The 26642-nt window shown below is 38.6% G+C and overlaps 1 protein-coding gene across 3 annotated transcripts in view; it reads right to left on the bottom strand.

The window, feature by feature from the left end:
• Window positions 1-548: 548 nt before the first annotated feature.
• The window catches only part of mctp2b (multiple C2 domains, transmembrane 2b), a 44373-nt gene continuing 18279 nt past the window's right edge, over window positions 549-26642 (bottom strand). For 2 of the 3 annotated variants that reach the window (XM_040010963.1, XM_040010961.1), the window contains 19 exons: window positions 23985-24127; window positions 23546-23622; window positions 21200-21314; window positions 21002-21034; window positions 19306-19476; window positions 16393-16523; window positions 16041-16221; window positions 13424-13517; window positions 13232-13334; window positions 12947-13049; window positions 12663-12764; window positions 12476-12550; window positions 11306-11425; window positions 7205-7318; window positions 5379-5420; window positions 3493-3602; window positions 3128-3237; window positions 2524-2621; window positions 549-1518 (listed from right to left, as the gene is read on the bottom strand). In XM_040010963.1, the coding sequence (XP_039866897.1) occupies window positions 1471-1518; window positions 2524-2621; window positions 3128-3237; window positions 3493-3602; window positions 5379-5420; window positions 7205-7318; window positions 11306-11425; window positions 12476-12550; window positions 12663-12764; window positions 12947-13049; window positions 13232-13334; window positions 13424-13517; window positions 16041-16221; window positions 16393-16523; window positions 19306-19476; window positions 21002-21034; window positions 21200-21314; window positions 23546-23622; window positions 23985-24127 (1970 nt within the window). In that variant the 3' untranslated portion in view covers window positions 549-1470. The remainder of the gene's footprint in view (window positions 1519-2523; window positions 2622-3127; window positions 3238-3492; window positions 3603-5378; window positions 5421-7204; window positions 7319-11305; window positions 11426-12475; window positions 12551-12662; window positions 12765-12946; window positions 13050-13231; window positions 13335-13423; window positions 13518-16040; window positions 16222-16392; window positions 16524-19305; window positions 19477-21001; window positions 21035-21199; window positions 21315-23545; window positions 23623-23984; window positions 24128-26642) is intronic. The other variant, XM_040010962.1, reaches the window with a different exon arrangement.

The raw sequence follows: 26642 nt of genomic DNA, 5'->3' as shown, positions 1-26642 counted from the left end.
GTATTACTTGAGACCAGGTTTCCTCTAATTTTTCTCATTTCTCATTTAAGAGGCAGCTAACTGAGAGCCCACGCGCTCTGACTTAAAAGCCATAAAACCCAGGGTATTACTCGGAACAGCAACATCTTAACTATTCCAATTCTCCAATCCTTAAATTAGTGAGGCTGTTGTTGCTTGTGGCTGGTTTTAAAATCCACCTCCTGAGCCGTGTGCAGCCCAGTACCAGAGGATTGTCTGGCTGCTGTGCTTGATAGGATGCTGGCTGCAGGCATCTCGTCACAGCAGCTGAGAGGAGGTCAGGCAGGTCCTCCTGCTTGTGGCGACGCCCAAGGGCCATCAACGCAGCGGGGAGCCCGGGCGCCGGTGAGGTCTCGCACGGCTTTGCCTCGCTTCATGAAAGCCTAATGAAGAGAGGGGGCTCTGAAACGGTGCTGTTAGACGCCCACAATCCTGCAGCAAGGGAGCAGGGAGAGGATAGATGATGCTTGCAGATGAATTCAAAGAGATGCAGCACAGAGCTGAGAGAGTAGAGGCAGATAACATACCGCCAAGTGTTTGTGTGCAGATTTATTGCTGTTAGAAATGAAGGACACAAAGTCTTCTTCAGTGATTGCCAATAATAAATAAAGTGTGTACAGAAGTGGCCCCACCCCACTAACAAGCAAAGAGTAAAAACAACAGAGTACAGTCCTCTGTATAGAATGTATGAAAGCAATCTAAAAACTTAATGTAGGCACATATCCTTGCATGTAAAAATAGGCCCATATATCATGCAAAAATAAAATTAGTCACCATTTTATGAGCATATCACTTTATCTATGCTTAAAGATAAAGGAATATGATGCATAATTTGTGGCCAACTTTACATTATCCATTTATATAAACATATAAAAAGGTGCAAGTTAAAATAATTGCGCCTGTAAATCATCACTAACATTTAAAACCAGAGACCTTGCACTTCCAGAAAAATATACCTTTTTTAAGTAACATGTTTAATTCGAAATTTACTGTAAAGATTATTTTTCTTAAATTGCATAAAAGATTTTAAGTATGTTACGTAAATTAAAATATGTACAGGACAAACATGTATAATCATCATATTACAAACCAATATTACAATTGAGTTCCAGATGGCACAGCCCGAGGCGAAGAATATAAATTAAAGCAGCTTCTAATTATCAATCTTTAAGAGTAAACTGTACATAGAATGCACAGACATTAGTAAATATTTAAAGTAATCTGTGAAAAGTCCTCAGTAAGGACATCTTTGGCTGAAAGCTGTTTAGGTGCTGGTTGAATGAGGCAGTGAATGAGGATTCGTGCCGGCTGAACAACCTGAAACCAACTCCAAGTGAGAGACCGCAGCGCTCAGACAGTTCCTCCATCCTCCTGAAAGTGTTTTTAGGTGGGAATCCCACACACAGCAGCATCGGGTCCAGTATTCATACAGTCTTCCATCCACAGTGCATTCTACAAGACTTTCTTCTTCCTGCTCCCTCTCAGCTCACTGTACTGAACCTGGAAATCATCACATTTTATAAATTTAAAATATCAAACAAAAGTACCTTAGACAACAACAGACATCACTCAACAGAAGCGAGCAGTTTAAATTCTTCCCATTTATGAAGTGAAAAGCAGCGAGTTCTTAAGGTTCATTACAGGGTGCGTACTTTGATATTCTGATAATGGAACGGTATATTATTTTGTACACAGTGGTCAAAAAAAAGAAAAAAAGATTAGTTTAAAAGTTTAGGATACTTTCATCATTAAGTAAAATTAAAATGTGTTTTCTTCACTTGTTGTAATATTTTTTTGCAAATGAGAAGAAGAAAGTTCTGTCACTACCAGCACTGAGAGGGAGACCCATATTCATCGTTCATACACAATAACAACAAAACAGAGATACTGGAAAGTCACCGTTACGCAACCCAGTGGCCCAAGGGCATTGTAGAAGGAGAAGAGACAAACGGGGTCAAACAGCCTAGAGAGACAGGGACTGTGAGGAGCAGAGACGACGGCGAGAGAGAAGACAGAAAGGAGAGTGCGAAGAAAGAGAGGAGAGGTCAGCACGGAGATCATGTGCAAGAGGAGGAATGAAAAAGAAACTTGTGAATAGTACTCACTTAAAAAACAATGTTTATATAGCTTATAGGTGCAAGGTAACCATTTTGAATCTTACTGAATGTAAGATTCAGTAGGACCCCATAACACTCACGACAGCTTTTGAAGCTGAAGTGTTGGTAAGTACGAACAGGAGACACCACCAGCAGCAGCAGCAGCAGTAGCGTCTCCCGTCTCAGCCTGGGAACAGCCTGCGTTACAAAGCTGCTAAGCAGCAGACCTCCACCAGGGATGTATCGGGACCAAAACACAACCAAAATTATACAGGGCTACATAATTATACAGATGGAGCTAATTATACAGACAAGAGTAAAGAATGCCTGGGAGTTGTTGTAGTAAGATGCAAAGCTAGCTGGCTCTGGGATTTTGGGCTTCCTGGCCGGCTGATCCAGCGGAGCTTACCTTCTGCACATCTGAAGGCACCCTCGACAGGAAATCAAGCACTTCATTGTTGTCAATGCTGTACGGGTTCCGTAATTTCTTGGTGAATTTATTGATACCTAAAACAAAAGTTCACACCAACATATCATTAACACTAGTCTCCTGTGGCTGTGCTCTTTGTTTCCATACAAACAAATACTTGCAGGGGAGACTCATGCTGTCCAAGAAATATTGCTTTGAGTATCCCCAGTATGTGCCTTTTTTGTTGTGTTATTGTCACTTTTTATAGCTGGAAGACTTACACCACTTTACACTCCAGTCATTCAGCCAATAAATGTATCCAGTAAAAGTCTTAACAATAGGATATACATCATAGTCAACATCACTAACATAATAAGTTGCAAATGTTAAAAAGACACAGCCGGAAACATATGGAGCAAATACTCCTTCGGCCTTACATAGCTGCTGGATAATAGAAAGATTCAAACAAAAGAGATGAAAATAAAAGTAGAGGAGGGGCTTTTTTTCTACGACAAACAATTACAATAGTGGAAAAAGATTTTTGTCATCAACACAAAACAATGAACACAAAAGAAATGAAATAATTACCACATCTACAACTCACCCCATATTAAAACTATGTAGCGTATAGGGATGAAGTATGTGATAATTGCTGCAGTGATGAACACCAACAAAGCCAAGGCTGACAGGAACGGCATGGTCCAGTTGAACATGCTGACAAATAAGAAAACATCAGTCAGAGTCAAGGAAGGATTTTCTTTCTGCATTAATTCAGTGAAAATAAACACAAAGTACAGTACTTATTAGAGCAATATTAAAACATAGAACAACAAAAATAAATGATGCACAATTATTAACACATTTCAGGAAAATGACAAAATTAAAGTCAGTCATAAACATGTCTGATTCCTGAATTGGAAAAATCAAATGGATACAGCTCTGAAATTACAATACATTGTTATCTCTTACTTTTTAATCCTCTCCCCTAAACAAGCGATCCCGTCGAGAAGGTTTTGAACGGTAAGGATGATGTCTTGGACCATGTGGATTTTCTCTATGAGCCCTTTCCTCTCGGACTCCTAAAGCAGCAAGAAAAAAAAAAAGACAAAGAAAAATCTGCTTTGGAAAACACTCAAAGCCAACACAGTGGTCATGAAAAAAAACTGCAAAACCCCCCAAAAACAACAACAACAACAAAAAAAATTGAGAAATACAAAGCATCTTCAGTTTTTGCCTAATATGGCCAATTTTATTTGGAGCAAAAATATTTTTAGCAAAAAGAATAAAGCTCTCTCAAAGATGTGAATTTAAAAAAGGTAATGAACAGTAATAGTGTAAACTGTGCTGTTTTAAGTACTAATTAAAAATGAAGGACCGTGTCTTCATGGTTCTAATTAAAGGTTTTGCACCGGTTGACAATATTCCTGCAGTAATAGCTTGTGACAGACTGACAGACGTGCAGCTCATTAAATTACTCTTAATGCTTGCAATCAGCACCAAACAAGCTTTGGTTTTTGCTAAGAGAGTTACTTAGTAAATGTTATGGTGCAATATCCACCACTTTTTGCTCTCCCTTCTAAATATAATAATAATAAATTAAAAATAAAGGCTGAATAAAATAATCTCTTGTATATAGAGTTTGTACTGGACTTCAGTATTATTTATTACACATTTGAAATAAAGTATGGACACTTGAAAGTAGATTAAACAACAAAACTTCTGTGGGAATTTGCAGGCTTGAGTATAAACTAACCCTGCCTGTTCAGCTTTGTTTGCACAGACTGATAGCTACAACATTTCCAAAACCGCAGCTTTGATCAATACCAGGAAACCAAACCCGTAAACACACTCATTCAACTCTGATGAAGAGTGTCTGCAAAATGTGAATGCAAAAATAAAAAAGAAGGGGGGAAAAAAAGCAAGTTAAGATGTGAAAGGACTGGACATCGCATTATGAAAGAGACAGAGTATCGTTCTCAGGCTGCTCCAGATCCCAGGAGGAAAAATGACTTTTAAGTAAACAGAGGAGGCCAGATCCTCTCGAAGATCTCTGGAGTGAGCGCCAGACTTCAGACAGAGACATGGCCACATGTCCACATCAAATGCGTTGAGACTAAAGAAGGGTTATAGGTCCAAAGAGAGGATCTGCGGTATGTGTGGATGGTGGGGGGGCAGCGTTAGTTATTGGGGGACAGGGCAAAAGGATATTCCAGATGCACAGTGACTCAATGTGAAAAACCACATGTGAGGCAAATCTCGCTTCACCTCAGTGAAGTATCCATCACTGCACTAAAACACTTCAGCCATTTAAGGGTCACGTTCCCACTGGAACCAGTATGAGAACCACTTTAAATCAGGCCAATGCCGGCCATTCAAAATGTCCACAATAAACTCCTGTCACCCTGAAGAAATATTTAATTGCCTGAAAGCATTTTAACACTTTCAAGATAAACTTTCAAAATGAGCTCTGGAAAAGCATGTCTAAGTGCCGTCATTAGTTCCATATTGATGGTATTATATGGTGTGTTAAGCTGAGGGACTTTCCAAATGCAGCAGAACCCTTTTCCCCACCCCTCTATTTGCATATGAATGTGTTTTGACAAGTGGAAACGGGTTGGTGAGGTCTTCATTAAGCTCAAATGTCTTTTGGTAAGCACAAGTTTACAAAAAAATACAACTGGTGCTTGACAGGAATCAAAATGCATCAGAAGATTTAGTACTGAATAAAAAGCTTAGCAACACAGACCCATAGATCAGAGGGAGATACCTTTTGTCAACATGAACAAAATGAAGCTAAATTCTTTTTTTATTGAGCAGCATACAAAAGTCAGCAAACACCTGGCAGAGGCGCATACCTTCTCATCGTCTTCATCCTCATCCGCCAAATCCAAGTTGGTCTGAAAGAAACAATTGCAACGGAGAGGGGAAATTATGAGAATTTCATTATCAGACTTAATAAAGCTCGTCTCACCGGGACTGTGAGATGACGCTGAGATCAGTCTCCTGAAACACTTTGCAGAAAATCTGACCAACACAGGACACAGTGGACTTTTCAGGAACTAATAGCTAATTAATACCTTTCCATCAGCACCGGATCACAATTGCTTGTATGCGAGAGAAATAGCTCAACAGGTCAAGCCCACTTAGAATGACCCCACTTAGCGGTGCTGTGTGTTTTAGCATGATTCAGCTCATTGTTTTTGTTTCTCCGCTCTCATCTTTACTGTTTTGGTTTCGCACCCCGATCATCTCATCTTAGCCTACTACCTAAAATGAGCATCTAGCTAGTGCAGCATTAAGAAGTCAAACCCCCAGCAGTTGCCTGGCTATTTTCAGGCTACAATGAGCATAAACATGCACATTTTTCTAACTCAAGAAAAAACGCTTCTTGCTATATATCAGTGTTATGTCTAAACCTTGCTTCTGCTGCCCACAACATGGCAAAAAAAAAAAAAATCTTTACTCCAACATTGACCTTTTGTTCTGATCTGTAACAGGATGCTGCACTTAAAAAAAAAAAAATCCATGTAGGTTATTTCACATGATAAATTTGTCAAATTTGTGTGTTTTCAGGTTTGAAATGGACATGATATCAGATATAGTTAAACCCAAATATGCTCAGAGTTTGTATATGATGAGTTTTTGAATGTTTTCTTGTTTATTGACCAAACTTTAACTTTTATTGTTTCATAGTTAGGAATAAAAACTTTAAATCAGTTGCAGAGGGCGTTGCATTGATTTCCAAAGTAAATTCTATAAATCTTTACCCTATGCTTCCTTGTGACAAATGAATCTATGTGCATGATCTGATCAACATGCAGATCTGGTTCTTTGAGGACATATACACTGTATACTCACATATATAGAGCCGATAATGGTTTTCTGCAAAAAATTTGCCCACTATTTTTAATGTTCTAAATTGTTACTTATTTTGATAATCAACCGATCATTTGACTTATGTATGATTGCATATGCTTTAGTCAAATTAAAAAAAATAATAATAATACTAATGTTTTACAATTTTCTTACACAGATCACCTGAAAAGTTAATTAATTGGGAAAAAAAAATAGTCAACACATTAACTGAATGTGTATTGTTGTGTGAGCAGAGCTCGGTGTATAAAATTTGCTACCATGTATTCTGTGTTGAACCACCATTAATGCATTCTCTAAACAGACCTTGTGTTTCACATTCAATACTTCTTCAGAGTGTTACATTGGGGGGGAAAAAAAAAAAAGCAGGGAGCATTGTGACCTTGTGACATTGTAGGAGATAAAAACTTTTTTTCTAATCTGACCAGTCACAACAAGAACAGGGCAGCAGGCCAATTACAGTGAAGCCGAGGACAAAAACTAGAGGAGGAACGGGAAAAAAGAAAACTGCGTTAGTAAAGGACAAGCGCTGTAAATTAGCTTAGGCTATAATGGTCTGTTACATTAGTCTATTCAGTGAGTTTTCAATGCTTATGTATTATGTGTTATTTTATTATTATGTATTATGTAGCCATGTGCGACGGGTTGCTATGGAAACATACCAGCCTTTAATTATGAGAACAAAATGTGGCTTAAGAGGCTGTTTTTCTACAAAATAAAGAAATAAGAAGCGTGAATAAGAGCCAGCAGGTCATTTGGCAGAAAGAGGAGAAGATGGATAAGGCTGACAAAGCTGCTCTCAACTCACCACATCCTGGCTGACCCGTCCAGATTGGATCTGCAGGTAGTTCCACGAGATGAGCAGAACAAAGGAGAGGGGCAGCATATAAAACTCCCAGTACCATACTGTCACCAAAAACACCTGCGGGCAGAGGGTCCAGAAATCAGACATCAATGAAGGCAAAAGGGGAAACGTTACATTTTAGATCAACCAAACAGGAATTCGATCTGTTATTAAATTGATTGTAAGATAATTGGTAAAGCTAATGAAGGCTGCCCTACCATTATACAAACTCTGCACACTAATTGCAGTTAGACTGCATATGCTGTGCAGGTATAGATGGTATATAAATGGCTAGAGGCTCTAGGTCTAAAAAGTGATGATGCCAATCTGCTGTTAAAGGGGAAGACTCCTTTGGTTGAAAAATCAAGTTCAATTCCATAAAAAGCTATGACAGAATGACCCAACTTCTTGAATTCAAACCTCAATAAACACTTTGCTGATGAGTTAATAGTCTCAGCCACATGTTAATGCTCTTTGACATGATATCTAACAGAAAATGATGTCCATCAGGTGCTGAATTAGAGTATAATTGATTAGAAGATAAATAGAGAATAAGCATGGCTACCTTGAGATTGGCAAGTAGTTACCCTGTGAGTGTGCAGTGTCCTTGGTTTCTCAGTCAGACCTACTGCTTGTTTTTCATATCCAGTTAAAAACAAACAAACAAAAACGCACCGAAGACGGTGACTGCCAAAAAAAACTCAGCTTTAGGATTCAAAAGAGGACTACGCAAACCAACTGGTGACATCACGAGGCCACATCCATCCTGTATATACAGCAAAAGAAAACCATTCTGCTCAGTTGGACTTACACTTACTCCTGACTATGCATTGACATTAACCACATAGCTCTAATTGCTCCATCTCTTTCATCTTCTGTACATTAAAGCTGACCGATTCACTACAGCCTCAGGGAGCTTCTGTGTGAATGTGCAATTAACATCCATAATGGCACTTATGATGCACATTCCACCTGTGTGGCTAAGGTAAAAAGGATAAAGAAACATAGCCTGTGATATCTCAATTGCATGGCTAAATGGAACTATAAAATAATCCTATCAGAGAGGTAGTACAAGCCAAAACGGCAGCGGGCCAAAAGCATTGGGAAGGGTTTACAGGTTTTTATATGCTAATAAAAATAGAAGAGAACATCTGGTGAAGACATCACTCTCCTCTGAGGCACCAACTGACATAAAAGATGGCAGATCAGTGCCGCCCCTCCCACCACCAGCACCACCACCTCCGCCAATATCACCACCACCATCAGCTTTAATGTGCAAAAAGCCAAGCACGCTCTTGCCTGTGTTATCACAAGCCAAAATAGGGCCTGGGAGAGGAGATGAAACCAGTTCCTCACTGGAAGGGTTATGTTTTATTAGTGAGGACTTTGTAATGACTGGGAGAGCGAGGGTAAGGGGAAAGCCAAGTCACGCTTTAGTGGAAATGTATACTCAGCCCATAAAGATTGTGATAATTGTAGCCCATTTCAGCTTGAGAAGCATTACACAGTCTTCAACAGCAAAAGGGGACTTTGGGAATACAATCCACATCACAGGGGGAAAAAAAAGAAAAAAAGAAAAAGGATATGTTATGCTGGGACAGCTACTGAACTGGAGGCTGGCGCATTTATAGAAAGCAGCAGGATTTCCACACTCATGTTTGGGGGAAGGGTTTGCATGGCACAAAAACCGCTTTGGACCATTCATTGTTTTTTTAGTGCGAACATGTGAGTGAAGAGCACACCTAGTGCACCCACAAGTAACAATTATGGCATAATACTAACAGTTAAAATGTAGTCTAACAGTGGTATAAGTGGAAAAGAGTCATACAGTCGCAAAACTGAACACACACCCAAAATTTAAAACGATTCCCTAACATTAAACATCATAAGCTAATGGCTATGCCAGAATAAGTAAGGATATAGCAGTCAAACCTTGAAGTCTAAGCACAGGTTTTTGGTCTACATATTCATGTGTTATAAAATGAAGAATGAGTGAGAATAAATCTTGTAACACTGAGCGTGTTACCCACTCCCTAAAATACCGCCCAGTGATTAACCATTATAAGAACTGTTACAAATTTAACTCGGCTTTATCTCCAATTATTTCAGCACTTAAAAAGTCACTAGACTGACAGTCACTTACATGGTTTAAAGGATTATGTAGCCTGCTGTAAAGGGGTGAGGAGGGTTAGAGCAATACTGTAAATGCACTGTGGACACGCTCCAAAATCAATCAGTTTTGGATGAACAGACACAATTTATCTTGCCAATGTTAGTGTGTAGTTTATATTGCAAATCTAGTTCAAAACTATATAAATTTCACGTATATATTTTAAAAGGCATTAATGCGACTTAAAAATTATTTAGAGGCACTGTAAGATGCCTGTAGAGCCTCCTTTTAAGAAATAGTTGATACAAAGTTGCCAGAAAATAACACAGAAATCAAAAAGAGGATGAGGTGGATGCACATGTGACCACACTCTTTTCAATATTGTTGCTGCATTTTTTTGTGGGGTGACAGATGAGAATATGAAAAAAAAAAGAGTGCTATTTGGAAACGGGCTCAGTGTTTTTTTTCCCCTTGACTCAGAGCACCGACAAGAAATGGTAACCCATAAAAAGAAAAGCTAAACACCAAGTGCTATTTCAGAAATAAAGTAAAGGAGAGGAACAGCGTGTGATCTATTATAGTTCAGTGGTTAGGACAAGACTAACACCTTTGGGATTGAGGCTTCTCACTGAGATAACCACTACCTAACAAGGCACATCTAAAGCATACTGTACTGACGAAAGCTCTTTGTCTAACTGACAATCGGCAGATGGTGCAGGTAGCTCGTCACTGTATCCTGTCATGAGGAGTGAAGCTCTGATTCATTACGCTTATGTGGTGGTATTAAGCAGCCATTTATTTCTTCTCGCTGAGGCTTGAAAAGGCAGCGAGCATTAGTGTGAAAACATGAGTACAGATGGTACTGTCTTTCAAACACCGAGATGCAGTGGGAGGATGTGTGTGTACATTGTGCACTTGTTCCTGCTTGTATGATGTCGCCGTCAGCGTATGTGTGTCTCAGCTGTCAGGTAAAATAATAATATCATTGCTTATAATCAACACAGTATGCGCGCTACATTCTTCATAATTATGTAAATAAGAATCTTCTTATATTGTAATAAAGACCAAATATTGCAAACAGTTTCTTATTAAAGTACGCTGACCCCGACTTCATCCGGGGCGGCACAGCTTAGATCAATGTAATCCCAAGCTGAAAAATGAAATGCACGACTCAGAGCTAAAACACAGAGTGGCTGCTGCTCAGATAACAGCTCCGTGCTGCAGCTCCCATTTTTCACGGCAAATTGAACAAACTGTACCACTGGCTGGCTTACAGTATCTCTTTTAGTCTGTTAAGAAAGTCTAAACGCTTGACATAACTTTATTGCCACCTACAGGCCATGAGCTGCAAAAACAAAAGGAACTTTAGGTGACCTTGATTGCTTGCATAGTTAATGAACAACTTGCTGTATGCCATTTTTATCACGCCAGATCTCTGAAAGAATAATTCCAAAAAGATCAGCACCCACTTTATTTTGTAGTTTAAAGACAGAGGCTGAAAGGCTACTCCCATGTTTCTGTCTTCACATTTGCTTTAACACTTGTCTTCAACAATGACAGGACGGAGAATCAGCCTTATCTCTGAAGAGCCTTTTAATTGAACTTCTGTCTGCATAATGGGGTCTAAATCACACCGAGCACAGACCGGACAGAGGGTTAATGAGTTGTCAGGGAAGCAGAACAAAAATAGACCATCTCGACTCCGGTGGGACTCTACTCTCTCCAGCTGAGGCTTAACTCTACATCCAGGAGACATGCAACACTGAAAGCGTCCACTCCAACACAGAGCCAGGGCCGAGCCTGTGTTTCTGCTGAGCCCAGTGCTGCATTGATTAAGATTCTCTCTAGGAGAGTTCAAGTAGGGGTTGGCCAGACTGCGGTTGTCTTCCGCAGCCTTGGAGGGAAAACAGAGGGAAATGCAGATAGTGTGTTGATAAGCAGTTAAAGCACTTCACCAGGAAGGCTAGCAGGCTCCTCTGAAAACTCTCCCACTGGAAGCAGCTTTTGATGTACTGCAGAGTCGACATGATTGCCCTGTACAATGTCTGAACACGCATCACGTTCCTGGCCAGAGCCTGAAAGACAAACACACAAAGCAGTTAAATACTGCAGTAGCTGCGTTGAAAAAATGGTCATAGTTGATACTGATTTCAGGGTATTTGGATTTAATTCTGTAAGGAGTTCCACCCATACCACACTTCAAAAAAAAAAAAAGAAAAAAAAAAGCATCCAGTCAGCTCGAGGAATAGCGAGAGGAGCTGGTATGCCTTGGCATGAGCCACTGTGGTCAGGGGGCAAAAAATGTCAGTAATCTGACCTGATTTCATCAAACAGGTCTTTCGATATTAAAACAGACTGAAAACCTGCACGTTACAAACCAAGTCCACGGTGTGTGTAAGCCAATTTTGGCGTTAGTGAGCAATGTATTGTCTGACAACAATGAGTCTTTGTGGGAAGTACAGACAGTCAGGCACCCTGTCTCGCACCCTGTCTTGCACACTGTATATCAAACTAATGTAGCAGAACAGTGAACAAGAATTCAGTCAAAGTTGGCCTCAATTAAAGCCCAATTCAACTAATTCAAGCAAAGGAAGGTCTGCTTTTGGAGTCATTTTGCTTTCCAGAGAAAAGAAAAGGAAAAAAAAAGTACTTAATTTTTTATGTCCATTTCTTAAAGAGCTAATTGGTAAAAACAGGTTAACATTTGTTCAATTTGTCATGTCTTTTTTTAGTTTCCAAATAATTTTTTGGGTTGAAGTTGCAAATATTTCAGCATCACAAAAATATCACATTTTTTAAAATCTTTTTTTTTAAACATCTAGCACATTTGTTTAAAAACATGTTTTCAACCAGAAAAAACTGAAAGTGGGACTTTTTGCTCACAAAATAATTTTAATTGATTATCAATATAATTGTAGACTCATTTTCTGCCCATTTAAAAAAAAAATGTTCCAGCTGAGTTTCAGAAGACTTAACCAGTGAAAAAAAAATAAATAAATAAACAAGCAACTTGAAATTTTAATTTGAAGTTATGGAAAGTCAATTTATTTGTTTACTTTTTCCCCATTCATAAATATAATTTGTTAACTATGAATCGTGAATAAATGTAAAAAGATGTTTCAAACCTTTTTGGAAAACTTGGGATTGTCCTCCATAAAATATCTCTCCTTCGGCTGGAAGGTTCTAATACTTGCTCTGACCTGATTTAAAAAAAAAAAAAAAAAAAAAGTGATAAAGTAATAAGAAGAGGACAGAATGAGGCCTGCCTTTCAAAGCCATCGTGTCCTCATTGCAGGGTGAACCTTTACTTACAGGGTTAAAAATAACCTCCAGCTCCAGAGTGATGCTCCCCTTCGACAGCTCGCCTAAGTCCTCTTTCTTCAGCGGGAAGGCAATCTGTTGTCCCCTGCGGATCTGCAGGACAGAAAGGGCATCAGGTGCTGAACTCAACCATGAACCTGACCATCAGTCACGCTGGATTACATCTTAGCAAGTCTTCAGCCTGCTGGAGTGTTATCGCCCTCTTCACTTTAATTTAGACAGAGTGCAAATAGATTATTGTCTACGTCACAGACTCTTAGTGAGGTTGTACGCACCAAAAGCAGAGGAATGGCAACTTTTCCAAGGAAGTCTGGCGCCTTGTCTCCATCCTCATCAAAGATAGTCACCACCAGAACATCATGAATGTCTTTGACAGGGCTGCAGAGACATAGAACGAGGTCAGATGCCTACAAATCAGCACACCGTATAGCAATATGTCAGGATATTTCAATTTATTTGTAAAACAGTAAAATGGTTCAGTAATGTAAGAAAAGTAATGTTCAATAATATGTTTCAGTTTAAATAACAAAAAGGGTGTGGAAACAGAAACCCAAACTGACAATGTAAAGACTGTATCCCATTCTGGGTTTAGGCTTTTGTAGACCGTGTGGGTTTGTAGTCTGTCGTTCCCCAGTTCCAGCACACAGAAAGGGTCACTCTTGCCTGCAGAACACAACACTCAAAACTTTATAGCAGGGCTCTTGTGTTTCATTTAAATTTGTCATTAAGACGAATCTAAATGCATGAAATACCATTTAAATCAGCAGCCATCAGCTCAGTAGCCTTAATAACTTTGACTTGAAGGAATCCAACGTCACGGAGATTTGTCAGGGACCTTTTTAAACTCTGGAGAGACAGTAAGCAGACAAGAAAAATTAGGTTTGGCAAACCTGCAAAGCATAAATAGAGTGTTTAATTCAGCAGAGAATGCACAAAAATAAGAAATCCTTCAATCTAAAACCAGATTTATGTGACAGCATAAGATGTTACTTCAGGTTCTCCGCAATACTCTTAACCATAAAACCTTTTGAGCCTTACACCTTAAACCTTTTGACGATGCTAGTTGAGGGAGGCATCAACTAAATTTATTTATATTGCAAAACAAAAATTTTCTTTGCAAGTTTTAGGCATCAGCATTTTCCACTAAACCTTAAATACACTATCAAGGCACGTGCTCAAAACAGTCCATACTTGTAACTGGGCTGCCACACAATTGCAAATGAATGCTTACCAAAGTACGTTACACATCACAAGCAAGCATCAAGTCACTGCAAGTATTTTCATACTTTTCTGGAATGAAAAGAAACCAGTGGCTGCAAATCTAACATCTATAAACTAGCATAGCACTTAAAGTGAAAGCTTTTGATAACAGCGTTTAAGGCAGACTGCAATGGGGTGGTGTCTCCAAAACAATCTACTATAGGTAGTTATTCCTCTCTGTACATGATCAAGTACAGTTTACCAAATGGCTACAATCTGGACTTGTTTTCCCTTCTTGGGCTAAATTTATTTCTGTCACGGCATCCCTTTTCATTGCTAGTCTAGCTGCATGGTCAGGTTGCATTTCCAGACCTTAAATTTCTTAGATGTACACAGACACTTCTGCCTAAAAGCAACTTGTCACGAAAGAATGCCATTTGCTTAACACAGACCTAGCAGTAACCCATTACCAGGCACATACTGCCATCTCTTGGCCCTTAACACAGAGCGCAGAAAGGGCTGTAGGTTTTCAGGATGACTTTGACTTAAATATTAAATATTTACACTTCAGTTCTTCAAACTTGTATTTTAAACCCAATTATTAGTTTAGTAAATGCGTGTTTTCAGCCTATGTTAGGGTTAGATGTGATGTTTGCTCTACAGACTGACACAATAAAACAGTTTTTCTTGGCATGTTTACTAGCTTTAATAAACAGAATACAGCCACTCTGAGTTAGCTCACTTAGCTGAAGTTTTGCTCTTTTAAAGTCGTGCCAAGGGCGTATTTTCTGAGTTACTGTCGAAGCTAAAGGATGGAGTTGTGGAGGACAAAAAATAAATAAATAAATAAATAAATAGAACAAAACCCCAAAACATGGATGTCAAAATGTTTTGTTGTTGTTATTGTTGTTTGTTAATGCACTGGATTATTTAAAAACAAGCTTAATGACAAACATGGTTTACTATACGGAACGTATTCGCAGCATCCCTCTAGACGCTATTAAAATAGTAAATGGTAAATGGCCTGCATTTGTATAGCGCTTTATTCAGTCCCTAAGGACCCCAAAGCGCTTCACACTACATTCAGTCATTCACCCATTCACACACTGGTGATGGCAAGCTACATTGTAGCCACAGCTGCCCTGGGGCGCACTGACAGAGGCGAGGCTGCCGGACACAGGCGCCACCGGGCCCTCTGACCACCACCAGCAGGCAAACATGGGGTTAGCATCTTGCCCAAGGACATTTGGCATGTAGCCAGGAGGCAGCCTGGGATCGAACCACCGACCTTCTGATTAGTGGTTGACCTGCTCTGCCACCTGAGCTACAGCCAGCTATTAGCTAATCATTCAGCAAGTATGGCATAAAATGCACCAAAATATTAGAATTAAATGTACATACTAGCCTAAATGTAAACTGTGGCATTAATACTTTTGTTTTAATTTGCTTCTGTATTACTTTACCTATATTAGTATCATTCCCCCAATGTAAAGACTTTTCCTATTTTAATATTTACATTATAATTTAGACATAAAAAAAAAAAAAAATGTAAACATATACAGTTACACTTGTGTATTATTTTCCACCTGTTTTCAAAATGTGCTGTTGGGCACTGAGCTCAGCTCTCTTAAAGAAATGTCATAAGAAAATATAGAAATAAATAGAAGGGGATAAGATGAAATGTATTCATAAATAAGTGATTCAATTACTTTTAAAACTGACAAAATAAACAAAGTAGCAGGTTTTTGCATGACATATGAATGCTGGAACTTTTTTTATGAAATTATTTAAATTAAATCATTAATTATGTGTGTTTAACAGCACACCATTATATTTATTTTGTTACTAATGTATCAATATTTGATTTTTGTAGTTTCAGCACACTTTTACAATCACGTAGCAGCAGTACCAGCATTCAGTCTTTCAGATAGATAAATATACACCTCAGGCAATTCAGGTCGGAGAAAAACAGCCAGATAGTTTTAAGGTGGCAAAAAGACAGTACACAAACAACATCTTGTGGAGTTGATGCAAATCACAGCTAATGATATTCTGAGAGCAGAGAATAGGCTTGTTCAAAGTGAAAATGCATTTTAAAGTGTTTATATATTTAAACATGTTGGTGGTAGAGTGCAGTATAAACAGAAGTTAAACGGCAAAAATACTGACATAGTTGTCCAGCTGGTTCTGAAGTTCACGGGGTTCACTGAGTGGTGCGGCACAGAGGTCGGAGATGGAGACGCCACTGCACGTGGTCAGCGTAAGGAGGCAACACACGTGTCCTCCCCCATATTCCATTTCTAGCAATTGCCTTTGATCCAAAGGGATTTTTGACATGTTCACGCAACGCCTGTACACACACACAAGTTCCACACATTTGGGCCAGATCAAACACACACACACATAAAAAATATGCAAAGAGCTTTCATTTAAATCAATCAATCAATCCAGAAACCACTTTTTATTTTAATTAAAGGGCAAGCACACACAAATAAATACTGTAATAGCTGAACACACTCACTTCCCCAGGGATTCCGCAGCCTTTCGTCCTTCCTTGGATCGGAGCTCCACCTCCAGATATTCCGGACTGTTGAAAAACTGTTTGAAGGTGAACCTCTCTCTCCACTGAGGATTTGGCACTTTGCAGTGATCCTGAATCAAAAAGAAAAAGAAAACTGTTTAAAAGTTGTTTTAAAAAACTCACAACAATTAACAATGACACTGAAATTCACTTTAAAGTGTGAAGAAACATCTTATATAAGTCAGCGTATTTGCAAAGTCTTCAAAACACAGACTTGACTGACGTGTTTGTAGATTTCCAGCTGGCCCTTTATTTAAAATTCAGAAAAGTATCTGCATCATGTCCAGATGTTAACTTTAATTGTTTTTCTTTTCTAAACAGACTAGTTTTGGGGTTTAGCAGCTTCTGATAGACACATCAGAAATTTCCATCTCACATTAGGAGATGGATAGGAGAACAGATAATTACCGTCACTTTGCACCTGGATATAAGACAAGGAAAAGAAAATCAGCAATGCCGCTCGTTATCACGCTGCTTTGATGTGTAATGCATGATGTTGCACGATCGCGAAATAACCATCAATGACAGTACGCAGCCAACAGCGCATAAAAGTGAGCATCAGCGCCAGACATCATCCAGCTGCCAGGAGAGCTGGATGATGCAGCAGACACGGGCCATGTCATATTACACGCTGCAAAACCATTTTAGATCCCTTCTAGGCCCGTTTCTTTTTTCATGGCTTTGTGGGTTTTTCCCCCCATGTGATCTATGGTCACATGAAAGATTATAGGGTTAGGCTTAACATTTGCACTACCAAAGGCATCTTTGTATTGCCTATTTTCCCCATTTTTCTTCGGGATTAATCAAGTATTCTGATTCCGATTCTGATAAACCCAGTATCAGTTAATGGAAACCAAAAATGCTCAAATGAAATACTAAGTTTTACAAAGTGAGGTTACTTTGAACAATAATTATTTATTAGTTACCCTCATTTGCGTAAAGTGCAGCAAACAAAAGAAATGTAGACTGTCTCGTTTGTTTTTTCCCATGTACAATAATCCCAGACGACTGTGAGATCAGGGGGCACACCATCTGTTTCAGGACTCCGTGTTTTTGTGGCTGAAGATAATTCTGACTCTGGCTGTATATTTGCGCTCATAGTCACGCTGCACAACAAATTCTGGACCAATCAAAAGTCTCCTTGATGGTATTCAGTCATGGATAAAATTCTGTCTGTACTTGCTAGGACTGAGGAGACCACTATTAATAACCAAGTCCTCAGACCCATCTGTGGAAAATCAAACCTATAAGAACCTCTGCCATGCATCTCTATTGCCTGCAGACACCCAGAGCCATCGCCGACCTTTCTCCAAAGGCAACTCCCTCCCAAATGCTCCAGGTTTGGAACATTTGTTACCTTCTTTTCTCCCCGGTCCTTGTTTTTCTGTACATTCCCAATTTGCTAGCCTTTGCTCATACATTGAACCAAGGAAAGTTTTCCATCAACACTTACTTCTGACAAGTACTTTCTAGTCTGCAAATGGGTTTAACAAGACCCCCCTGATCATTTTTTGCTCTTTTCCTGGCACTGCTGGAAACTAGCCCTCAGTATTGCCTGGGTCTTTTTGCTTCTGCATAACAGCAGATATTTCAAATAACTTTGAAATATCTTAATGGCAGAAGATAACCGACCTGTCACTTGGATTTTGCACTAAAGCAAATGTGTGATGTTTTTAGATTCTAGCAATGTCATCTTTTTAGCTGTGCTGTCCCTCACCCTGTTTTACCCTGCCTCTGCAGATAATGACTTTAGTTCATCCCACATTTACGCTGCTATTCATAAGAATCGCCTTTAGGTGATTGTTTAATAATGCAGTGGGATTTATGTGCACAAATGTTTCTAGATTTGATAAGTGAAAACTAGTCTGCCAGCATTTTATTTAACAGGAATGTTGGGAAAATTAAAATGTGATAATTCTGTTCATCACTAGACACACTATAAAATAACACTAAGACAAATGCTTTTTTTGTTAAAGAGCCTAAGACCTTTGAAAAATATAAAATCTTCTGGAATATGCACCATAAACTATAAATCAATTTGAAATGCAAATCTGTTTACCGATTCAGCTATTACATCAATATTTGGATTTTTTTATGACTTTTGAAAGTCTATTTTCAGTGCAATGGCATTGACCTCATGTGGCCTTTCTGCAAATGTATATTTTAATAAAAGCACTTTAAAGTGATTTCGGCCTAATAATCCTATAGATTGAAGATACATTTTAAGCTGACATGAAAACAAGAACAAAGAATAACTAACCCCATGCATCTTTCAGAAAAAGATTACTAAGGCTTAACATCCACATCTAGTCATATTTTAAATGATTATTTGAGCAAATGATTTCCTTAAGTTGAAAACAGAATAGACTTAAATTTAAGTACACATAATGCAGCTTGTTAGCATCATTTAGCTTGAAAATTCACTTTTCAAATTTCATTTGATATTGTGGGTTTTAAATTAAGAAATAAGAAAGTGTCCAAGCCAAAGTAACTCATGTCATCATCAGGGGGCATTTTATCCAGAGCAAAGAGCAATATATAACAGTTGGAGTGTTACCTGAAACTAACATCAGATTGATTTATTTTCTTTTAGTTCTACGGGCACACCTATCGAGAATGACGTGGAATACTCACCTCCCAAAAAAAAGAGCAAAATGAAGAGAACAACAACTAAATAAATGAATAAATACAATATAAGTCACTGTGAATACTGGAAATCAGCTGAGGTTAGGCTAACATAAAAAATCTACACACTTTAAATTACAAAAGGAAAAAAGGAACAGGGTTAGGAATCACAAAGACACATTAGGAAGAGGAAAAAATTAAGAGCAACAGTCTTCTGTTGAGATATACCTTGCTTTTGTATCGCTGCTCTCCCAGTTTGAAGAGAACGGAGAACTGACCTGCCTGACTGTCCACCGGCAGCTTCTTACCCTCAACCAGAGTCACCAACAAAACAGTTGTCCACAGCTGACTCTTCTTCAGCTCTTCTGACAAACTAATAGGCTGAGAATGCTTTCCAGCCTGCAAAAGTAGGGATACAAAAAAATAATAATAATAATAATGAGAGGAATGAGAGGTAATGCTTTAAATTATAAAAAAAAAATCAATACATTCAATTTCAGCTTTTTTTAAAGGATAACAAAAAAAATATTATATTTAAAAAAAAAAAAAAAAATCCAAATTCAGTTCCCTGTAGTTCCACCACCACCATGTTTGAGACATAACAATTGTCCATGGAAGACAGGTAAATGAAACATTCTCAGAGATTAGGTAAAGCCTTCATGTATAATTGGAAGCCATGTTTTAAGATAATTAGTTGAGTTTATATAGAGACACAGTGTACCCCTGAGATAACTTTAAGCCAGATTCAATCACTGCAGATCAAGCCAACTTTGTAATGACACATGCAGAAAACGCTTTTTTAATTAACAGATGCACAGCATGCAGTTGGCAGACTACAAGAAGAATTTGAAGCACATGCACACAGTAGGTACATCTGTTCAACAATGAAAACAACTTCAAACTTATAGGCATGCAGACACAGTCAAAAGCTTTTCTAACTAATCCTGAGAATGTGCAATGTTGCCACGTGTATAGCTGTCTAATCTTGCGTAGCATCGCTTCATGCAGTACATAGAATGGACCTGCAGACAATAGCGTGGCAGACAAAAAAAAAAGCATGCATTCCCCAACTAAACTCTGTGAGTCAAATACCTCATCAGTGAGCAGGCAGAACAACAGCCGGACTTGTTACTGGGAAATGCTGGTAAGCATCTGTGCTTTTTTTATGATAATGGTCAAAGGTGATCACAGGATTTTATTTTTATTTTCTTGGAACAATCCTATGGTTATCATCCTAGGATAATAAGGTGCCATAATAAGTGTGACCTTGTTATGGGACTTCCACTATAGCCTGTCAGGTCTGGGCTAAAAATAAGAATTTAGGTTTATTTAATTTTTAATGCATATGTTGTAGTCATTGAGTGAAAGCGACAACGTACAAACTATATTCATTTTAGCTGGTCTGCTGCTATCAAGTTAACTGGGATCAGGAATCTTCTGTATTTGGGATCCTTTTATAATTATCACTGAAAATATTGAAACAATTAATTTACCCTGATTTGTATATAGGTTAGTACCAAATAGGAATATGTCCAGTCAGTTAATTAAGGAAACACTGACTAACAACTACTGAAAGAGTTTAGTCTTCAAACCACTGAGTACATCTGTTAAATTTCTTCAAGATACTGCGCCCTGATTTGTGAAATAAAATGATTTGCTGCCCTCTTGTGGAATCAACTGAGGCACAGATAACTGCCAAAACTAAAGGAACTACTGTCAGAATTTTTGTTACATTACCTTTTGTTACCAATTTGAGCTGAATTAGAAAAATCCTGAAACCTGAACATGGTGTGAAAAAAATTCACCAGACCAATGGGCCTCATTTGTTTTTCTCCTTTTTATATTTGGCAGATATCTGTATAATACTGATTAGAATGAAGGGTCCATGAAGTCTTTCCTATGTGTTCCAGCCACCATGCCTTACCCTACTACTTCGTGTTCGTTTTTGGTGCCATTTCTGCCGCCAGGAGCATGCATTTTAGGTGCAAAACAAAATGACACTAGTTAGTAGGCTTTACACAGAAACAGAGACACAAACACAGACATACGATAAATGCAATGCACGACAAGTCTGCCTTCTGCTTGAAAGCATGGAGCAAATACATGAGGGAGCTTGATATACATTGCTTCTTTTGCTGTCTCCATTTCTGAGTGACAGACTCAAGTCCACCAATACGACGCCCATGTCCTCCTCCAGGCTGTTTGGATCATCCAGGCGCAAAGACATCTCATTGACCCTGAAAACAAAGCGGGTTTTTGATGAGAGATGGGCAGTCATGTGCCATCGAGCATGCATTTTGAATTTATTCAGAACAAGCACCACAGGATGTAAAAAAATATAAGCATCAGATCACTGAGGAGATGAACTAGAGAAAATGTATTCTATGCAATAATTGTCAAAAAGTATGTTTAAAAGATATGCAGAGCAAAACTGCATTAAATACTAAGGCTTAGAGCAATATGATACCACAGCAATACAATTAACTTTACTTCTTCATATTTAAATTGCTGACAAAGGACAAGAGAGGTGTTTAATTAACACTGGGGTAACGCAAAGGTCTCAGGTCAAATTAACACTTGTACTGGCAAGCCGAGCTACACGAGGGCACAGACTGAACTCACTGCAGCTTTGTCTTAGATGCACCTGGACTCAGTTACTCACTGTAAGGCCATAAACATAAGTGGGAGTGGTTGTGTGTGCACAAACTGGTATAGAACTGAGCTAGATAGAATAACGAGGCATTTGATAACTTGGTGACAATTTCTTGGAGGTTACTTTCATTAAGGTAATTTATTTCAGGTTCAAAGAGGAGTGTAGAAATGTGGAAAAGCACCCACACTATGATCCCAAACTGTTCCCACATTACAGACACACTACACATTCTAAAAATAAATTCTACAGTAAAAGCAGCCACTGCAATGTTAATAATTAATGGGCAAATGCTTTGAAAGTAAAGTTCAACACTCATAAGCTAAATGCAGCTGCGTTGCCAAACCCATAAATGGGTTGAGCCAATGCAGTGCCTGGAAATAGTTTATTTCACATACTGAAGTAAAGTAAGTATTGAACACGTCACCAATTTTATAAGTAGGTATATATAAAGGTGCTATTGAAATGAAATTCTCAACAGATTCTCAATAACCTGAAATTTATTTAAGACTTTAAACAAAAGCCTTTGTTGGTGACGACAGCTTTATGAAGCCTCCTGTATGGAGAAACTAGTTACATCCATCCGCAGATGTGATTTTGGCTCATTCATCCACACAAACAGCCTTCAAATCCTGAAGGTTCCCTGGGCCCCTTCTGTAAACTTTGAGCTTCAGTTCTTTCAACAAATTTTCAGTTAGATTCAGGTCAGGAGACTGGCAGGGCCATTCTAGCAGCTGTATTTTCTTTCTCTGAAACCAACTGAAAGTTTCCATGTCTGTGTGTTTGGGATCATTGTCTTGCTGAAACATTCACCCTCGTTTCTTCTTCATCTTCCTGGTCGATTTAACAGATTTTTAATTAAGAATGTTTCCGTACAATTTTCCATTCATCCTTCCTTCAATTACATGAAGCGTTCCAGTGCCGTATGCTGAAAACAGCCCCACACCATGATGTTCTCACCTTCAAATTTTACTGCTGGTATGTTCACAGCCTTGTCTAAATGTTGATCAGTAAACTTTAAACATGCTTCAACATATGTTTTCTTCAGAAATGGAGGTAATGAGCGTGCATACAGGTCAAGGTTGCAAAGGTTTTTGAGCCTCCTTCAGGTGTTCAAGTGTACTTTTTCCCCTGTGTCATTTCTCATTAGAAACACATCATTTATGGACATCTATGGTTTGATTTCTTTGCTTGTGTGGATTAGATGCATCTTTGCCAACATCTAGTGAGAATTTCATTGCATAGTACCTTTAGAAATATATTCATTGAGAAAACTGGTGATTTGTTCAGTATTATTTTTCCAATTTTATTATTCCAGGATCACTATAATTTACATGTCTGTGAAGGTTCTCAGTCATCCAGGTCATCGTAGTCAAAGGAGCTTGCAAAGAAAAGCGTCTGGACTTCTTTAAGTTGCTTGAAGACGTTTCACCTCTCATCCGAGAAGCTTCTTCAGTTCTAAGGTGTGAAACCTGGCCACAATTGTGTTCATTGTGAAACCTGGTCACAATGAACACACCCGAAACTCTGGCTGATTGGGACCCACACCCAGTTTCACACCTTGGCTCAGGCGATTAGAGGATCATCAGGGGGTCCTTTTGTCCCTCTGTGGGGGGTTACTCCCACTAGGTTTATATCTGGGACTCTCCACCATTTGACCTTAGAACTGAAGAAGCTTCTCGGATGAGAGGTGAAACGTCTTCAAGCAACTTAAAGAAGTCCAGACACTTTTCTTTGCAAGCTCCTTTGACTATAATTTACATGCTACACCTCAACAGAGCTCTGTCCAGCTGCTTCAAGCACTTCCACCATACTCACTTGTCCATCTCCAGATCACTCAGAAGGACACTTGCAGCACCCATAAAGTCATCAGTTGTAAGGTCACGGTCATACACCTGTATATCAAACATCAACAGTCCTTTAACACAAGACAGTTCATGTAAGGAGAACTGTGCTGACGGTCCTACTGCAGTATCTTTGAAAACTCATACAGAGTGATAACAGCCGTTTTGTTGGATTTAGAAAGGTGCACAGATACTAATCATACATTGATTTTCATAACACTTTGACAAAAAAAATGTCACCCTAACTACATAACGAAGGATAGAAAACATGCACTGACATGCACATTTCCACAACAGACTATGACTCTCAGTGTTAAAGCTGCTCATTAAAACTTTCACATTCATTATTTCCCACACTGTTGACATGACCTTTATTAAACTGACCATTAAAAAAAAAAAAAAAAAAAAGTTACCTTGATGTAAAGCTTCTGATTCAGATCCTTAATGGGCAAAGAGAAGGACTCATTCCACACAGGGTTGAGGTTTTTATAAACCACTTTACTTTTGTAGAATGTTTTTCCATCCAATTTGAATTTGACGTAGGGGTCGCTGGTACCTGAGAATGAATATTGCAAACCAGTAAATAGAAAACAAACAAACAAATAAACAAACAAACATGTTTTTTGGAATGACATCATCAGGGCCCTGTAATATGAAGCAAGATAAATATAAGTAGGGTATTTATTCATTATCTTGATTCACTAAAATCAGCCATCGCTTTTAACAACACACCAAATTAACCCAGGGTTTCCCAGTCAGGCTATGAGAACATTCACACAAAGGGGTGGAATCATGCACTGTTAGCAGAGTGGCTGATTTTACAAAGGAGCACAAAATTATGACCCCAGACATATACGGAGATCTTAAACACATAATACAGACTGAAAGCAACACGTGCTGCAGAGAAATCTGCAATGTGAGAGCAAAAGCACTCTATAGTAATTTAGTATTAGAATCTCTGTATAAGTATGTGAGAACTGTGTGAGTACTTTAAAGATTTTGGTCAATAAGACTGAAAAATGCCAACCAAATCTATAAAGTTTAACCTATTTGAAGGCAGGAAGAAAAGCAAGCAAAAAATGCTGACTGTGGAAGTTAACAGACTTATGACTATTACAAAACTATAATTCATCTAAAATTCTCTTTATTAATAATCCTCACAAAAGGAAAGATAAAGGGAAAAAAAAAAAGACCCTCCTGATATCTGCACAGACGAGCCTGACTGATTTTCCAGGAATGGTGACACTATTTTCTGAGAACTGGTCAGTAACTGGGGATTTTTTTCCCTTAATGATCTTTAATCTTGAACCAAACCTGCTCCGTGTATGTTAGGTCTGCAGCCTAGGTTAGCATGGCAACACACCTAAATAAGAAGTTACCTAGATAAACCCAAATCCTGCTGTGTAGCCCCAGAATATAAAATTATTTTTCCTTGTGAATATTAAACATGCTGCAGGCCGTGTAGCCTATGCTACAGCTGTTACCTCTGAGTGAAATAAAGTCCATAATGTTTAATAAACTAAAATGACATGATCCTACTTAGTAACATTATAATATTCATCATGAGTTGTAGGACATGTTATTTCAGAACACAAAGCATGATTATTGCTACTTCTCTTTTCCATCTTTCAAAAGCAGCGTTGTCATCATGACTCTCTTTAATAAATACTTGACAACTTGACATTTACTTCTAAATAACACTGACTCTCTGCTCTCTTGCACTATTACATAGAAGGTCTGACCTGTTCTGTGTGATCTCTCATTTTTGTACGGAGGATGTGGTCCCAACCGATGTAACCACAACTTCCTGAAACAATAGCCAATCACATTTCAGCTTCCTGCGTGAAAACTAACTGCAACTGAAAACATCACTTTTGCAGGTTTTGTGCGAGTTTCTTTTAAACACTAACATATATAGGCAGGCCCAAAGATTAACACTACAAATTCCACATGGAGTCACTTTTGAAACTTCTAAATCTCACTTTCTGTTGCTGTTCTGTATCATTTTCACTTCAGAGTAAAGGAAGTAGGAGGTGTATCTTTTGAATAGTCTCTCAATCAACCAGGTGAGGGCAGCAGTCTACCAAACACAGCTGTGATCATAGCTTAAACTTCATGAGGAGTTTAGACTGTTCTGTTTCGTTACATTACATGAGCTTGCCCGATTCTTTGTGGTGTTGCTATTAGAATAGGCTTTATAGACCCTTCACACAACAAGTCATTAGCAAAACAGCTGCCACCGCATGCTACGACTGCTGCATGTATAATCTGATCAAAACGAAAAAAATAAAAGCTTGTTCATGCTTTTAAACCACCATGTGGTCTTAACAATGTGGTGAAACCAAATCCGCTTGCCTCTTGTCATCCTCTTTATTTTCCATCTTATCTTTACCTACAGTCTGGTTGTGTCAACATGCAGGCACACTCAAGAGGAAAATATAATCCAAGAGTGAAAGGCTTTCTGTACTGACTGCTGGGTGTGGCTCAGACAGGTTCTAAACCGCTGCAAGGAATCCTGCTCGTGTTGCTACAAGAGCTTCACAGCTAACCTGACACTCAGCTGTCTTTTGTGTCCCTGGAGTCAATAACACTGCGTGTAATCAAAACAGACATTCCTGGTTGTCCTTATCAAGTCAAGGCCAAACACACGAGTCAACACTGACACATACAGGGGGGAGAAAAAGCGACTATGAGGAATGGCGGAGGGTTTCGTTTTTGGGGTTTTTTCCCTTTTGTAGGCTCAAGCATCTGTCCACGTTTACGGGAATTATAATTCATAAAGTTTAAGAGATTTAGCAAGTCAACTCAGATACGTTTCTCAGTATGAGAAGACGACAAAGCAATAACAATAGTAACACTTACTCATTGGCACAGGCATACACAAGAAAATACGTGATGCATGTCATTGTAAGATCTAGTCAGAATTAAGCCACAGCTTCAGAAAAAAAAAAAAAAAAAAAAAGAAGTAGGCGTGTAGCTCTAAGGTATAAACATACACCAACAGGTAACTGCATCTTTGCTTTTACAGCGCACTGAACTTTCAAGTAAGGTAATCATATGCAGAGGAAAAT

Source organism: Simochromis diagramma, unplaced genomic scaffold (assembly GCF_900408965.1).
Source record: "Simochromis diagramma unplaced genomic scaffold, fSimDia1.1 OVJJ01000603.1, whole genome shotgun sequence".
Lineage (NCBI taxonomy): Eukaryota > Metazoa > Chordata > Actinopteri > Cichliformes > Cichlidae > Simochromis > Simochromis diagramma.
This window is presented reverse-complemented; position numbering and strand designations above follow the sequence as displayed.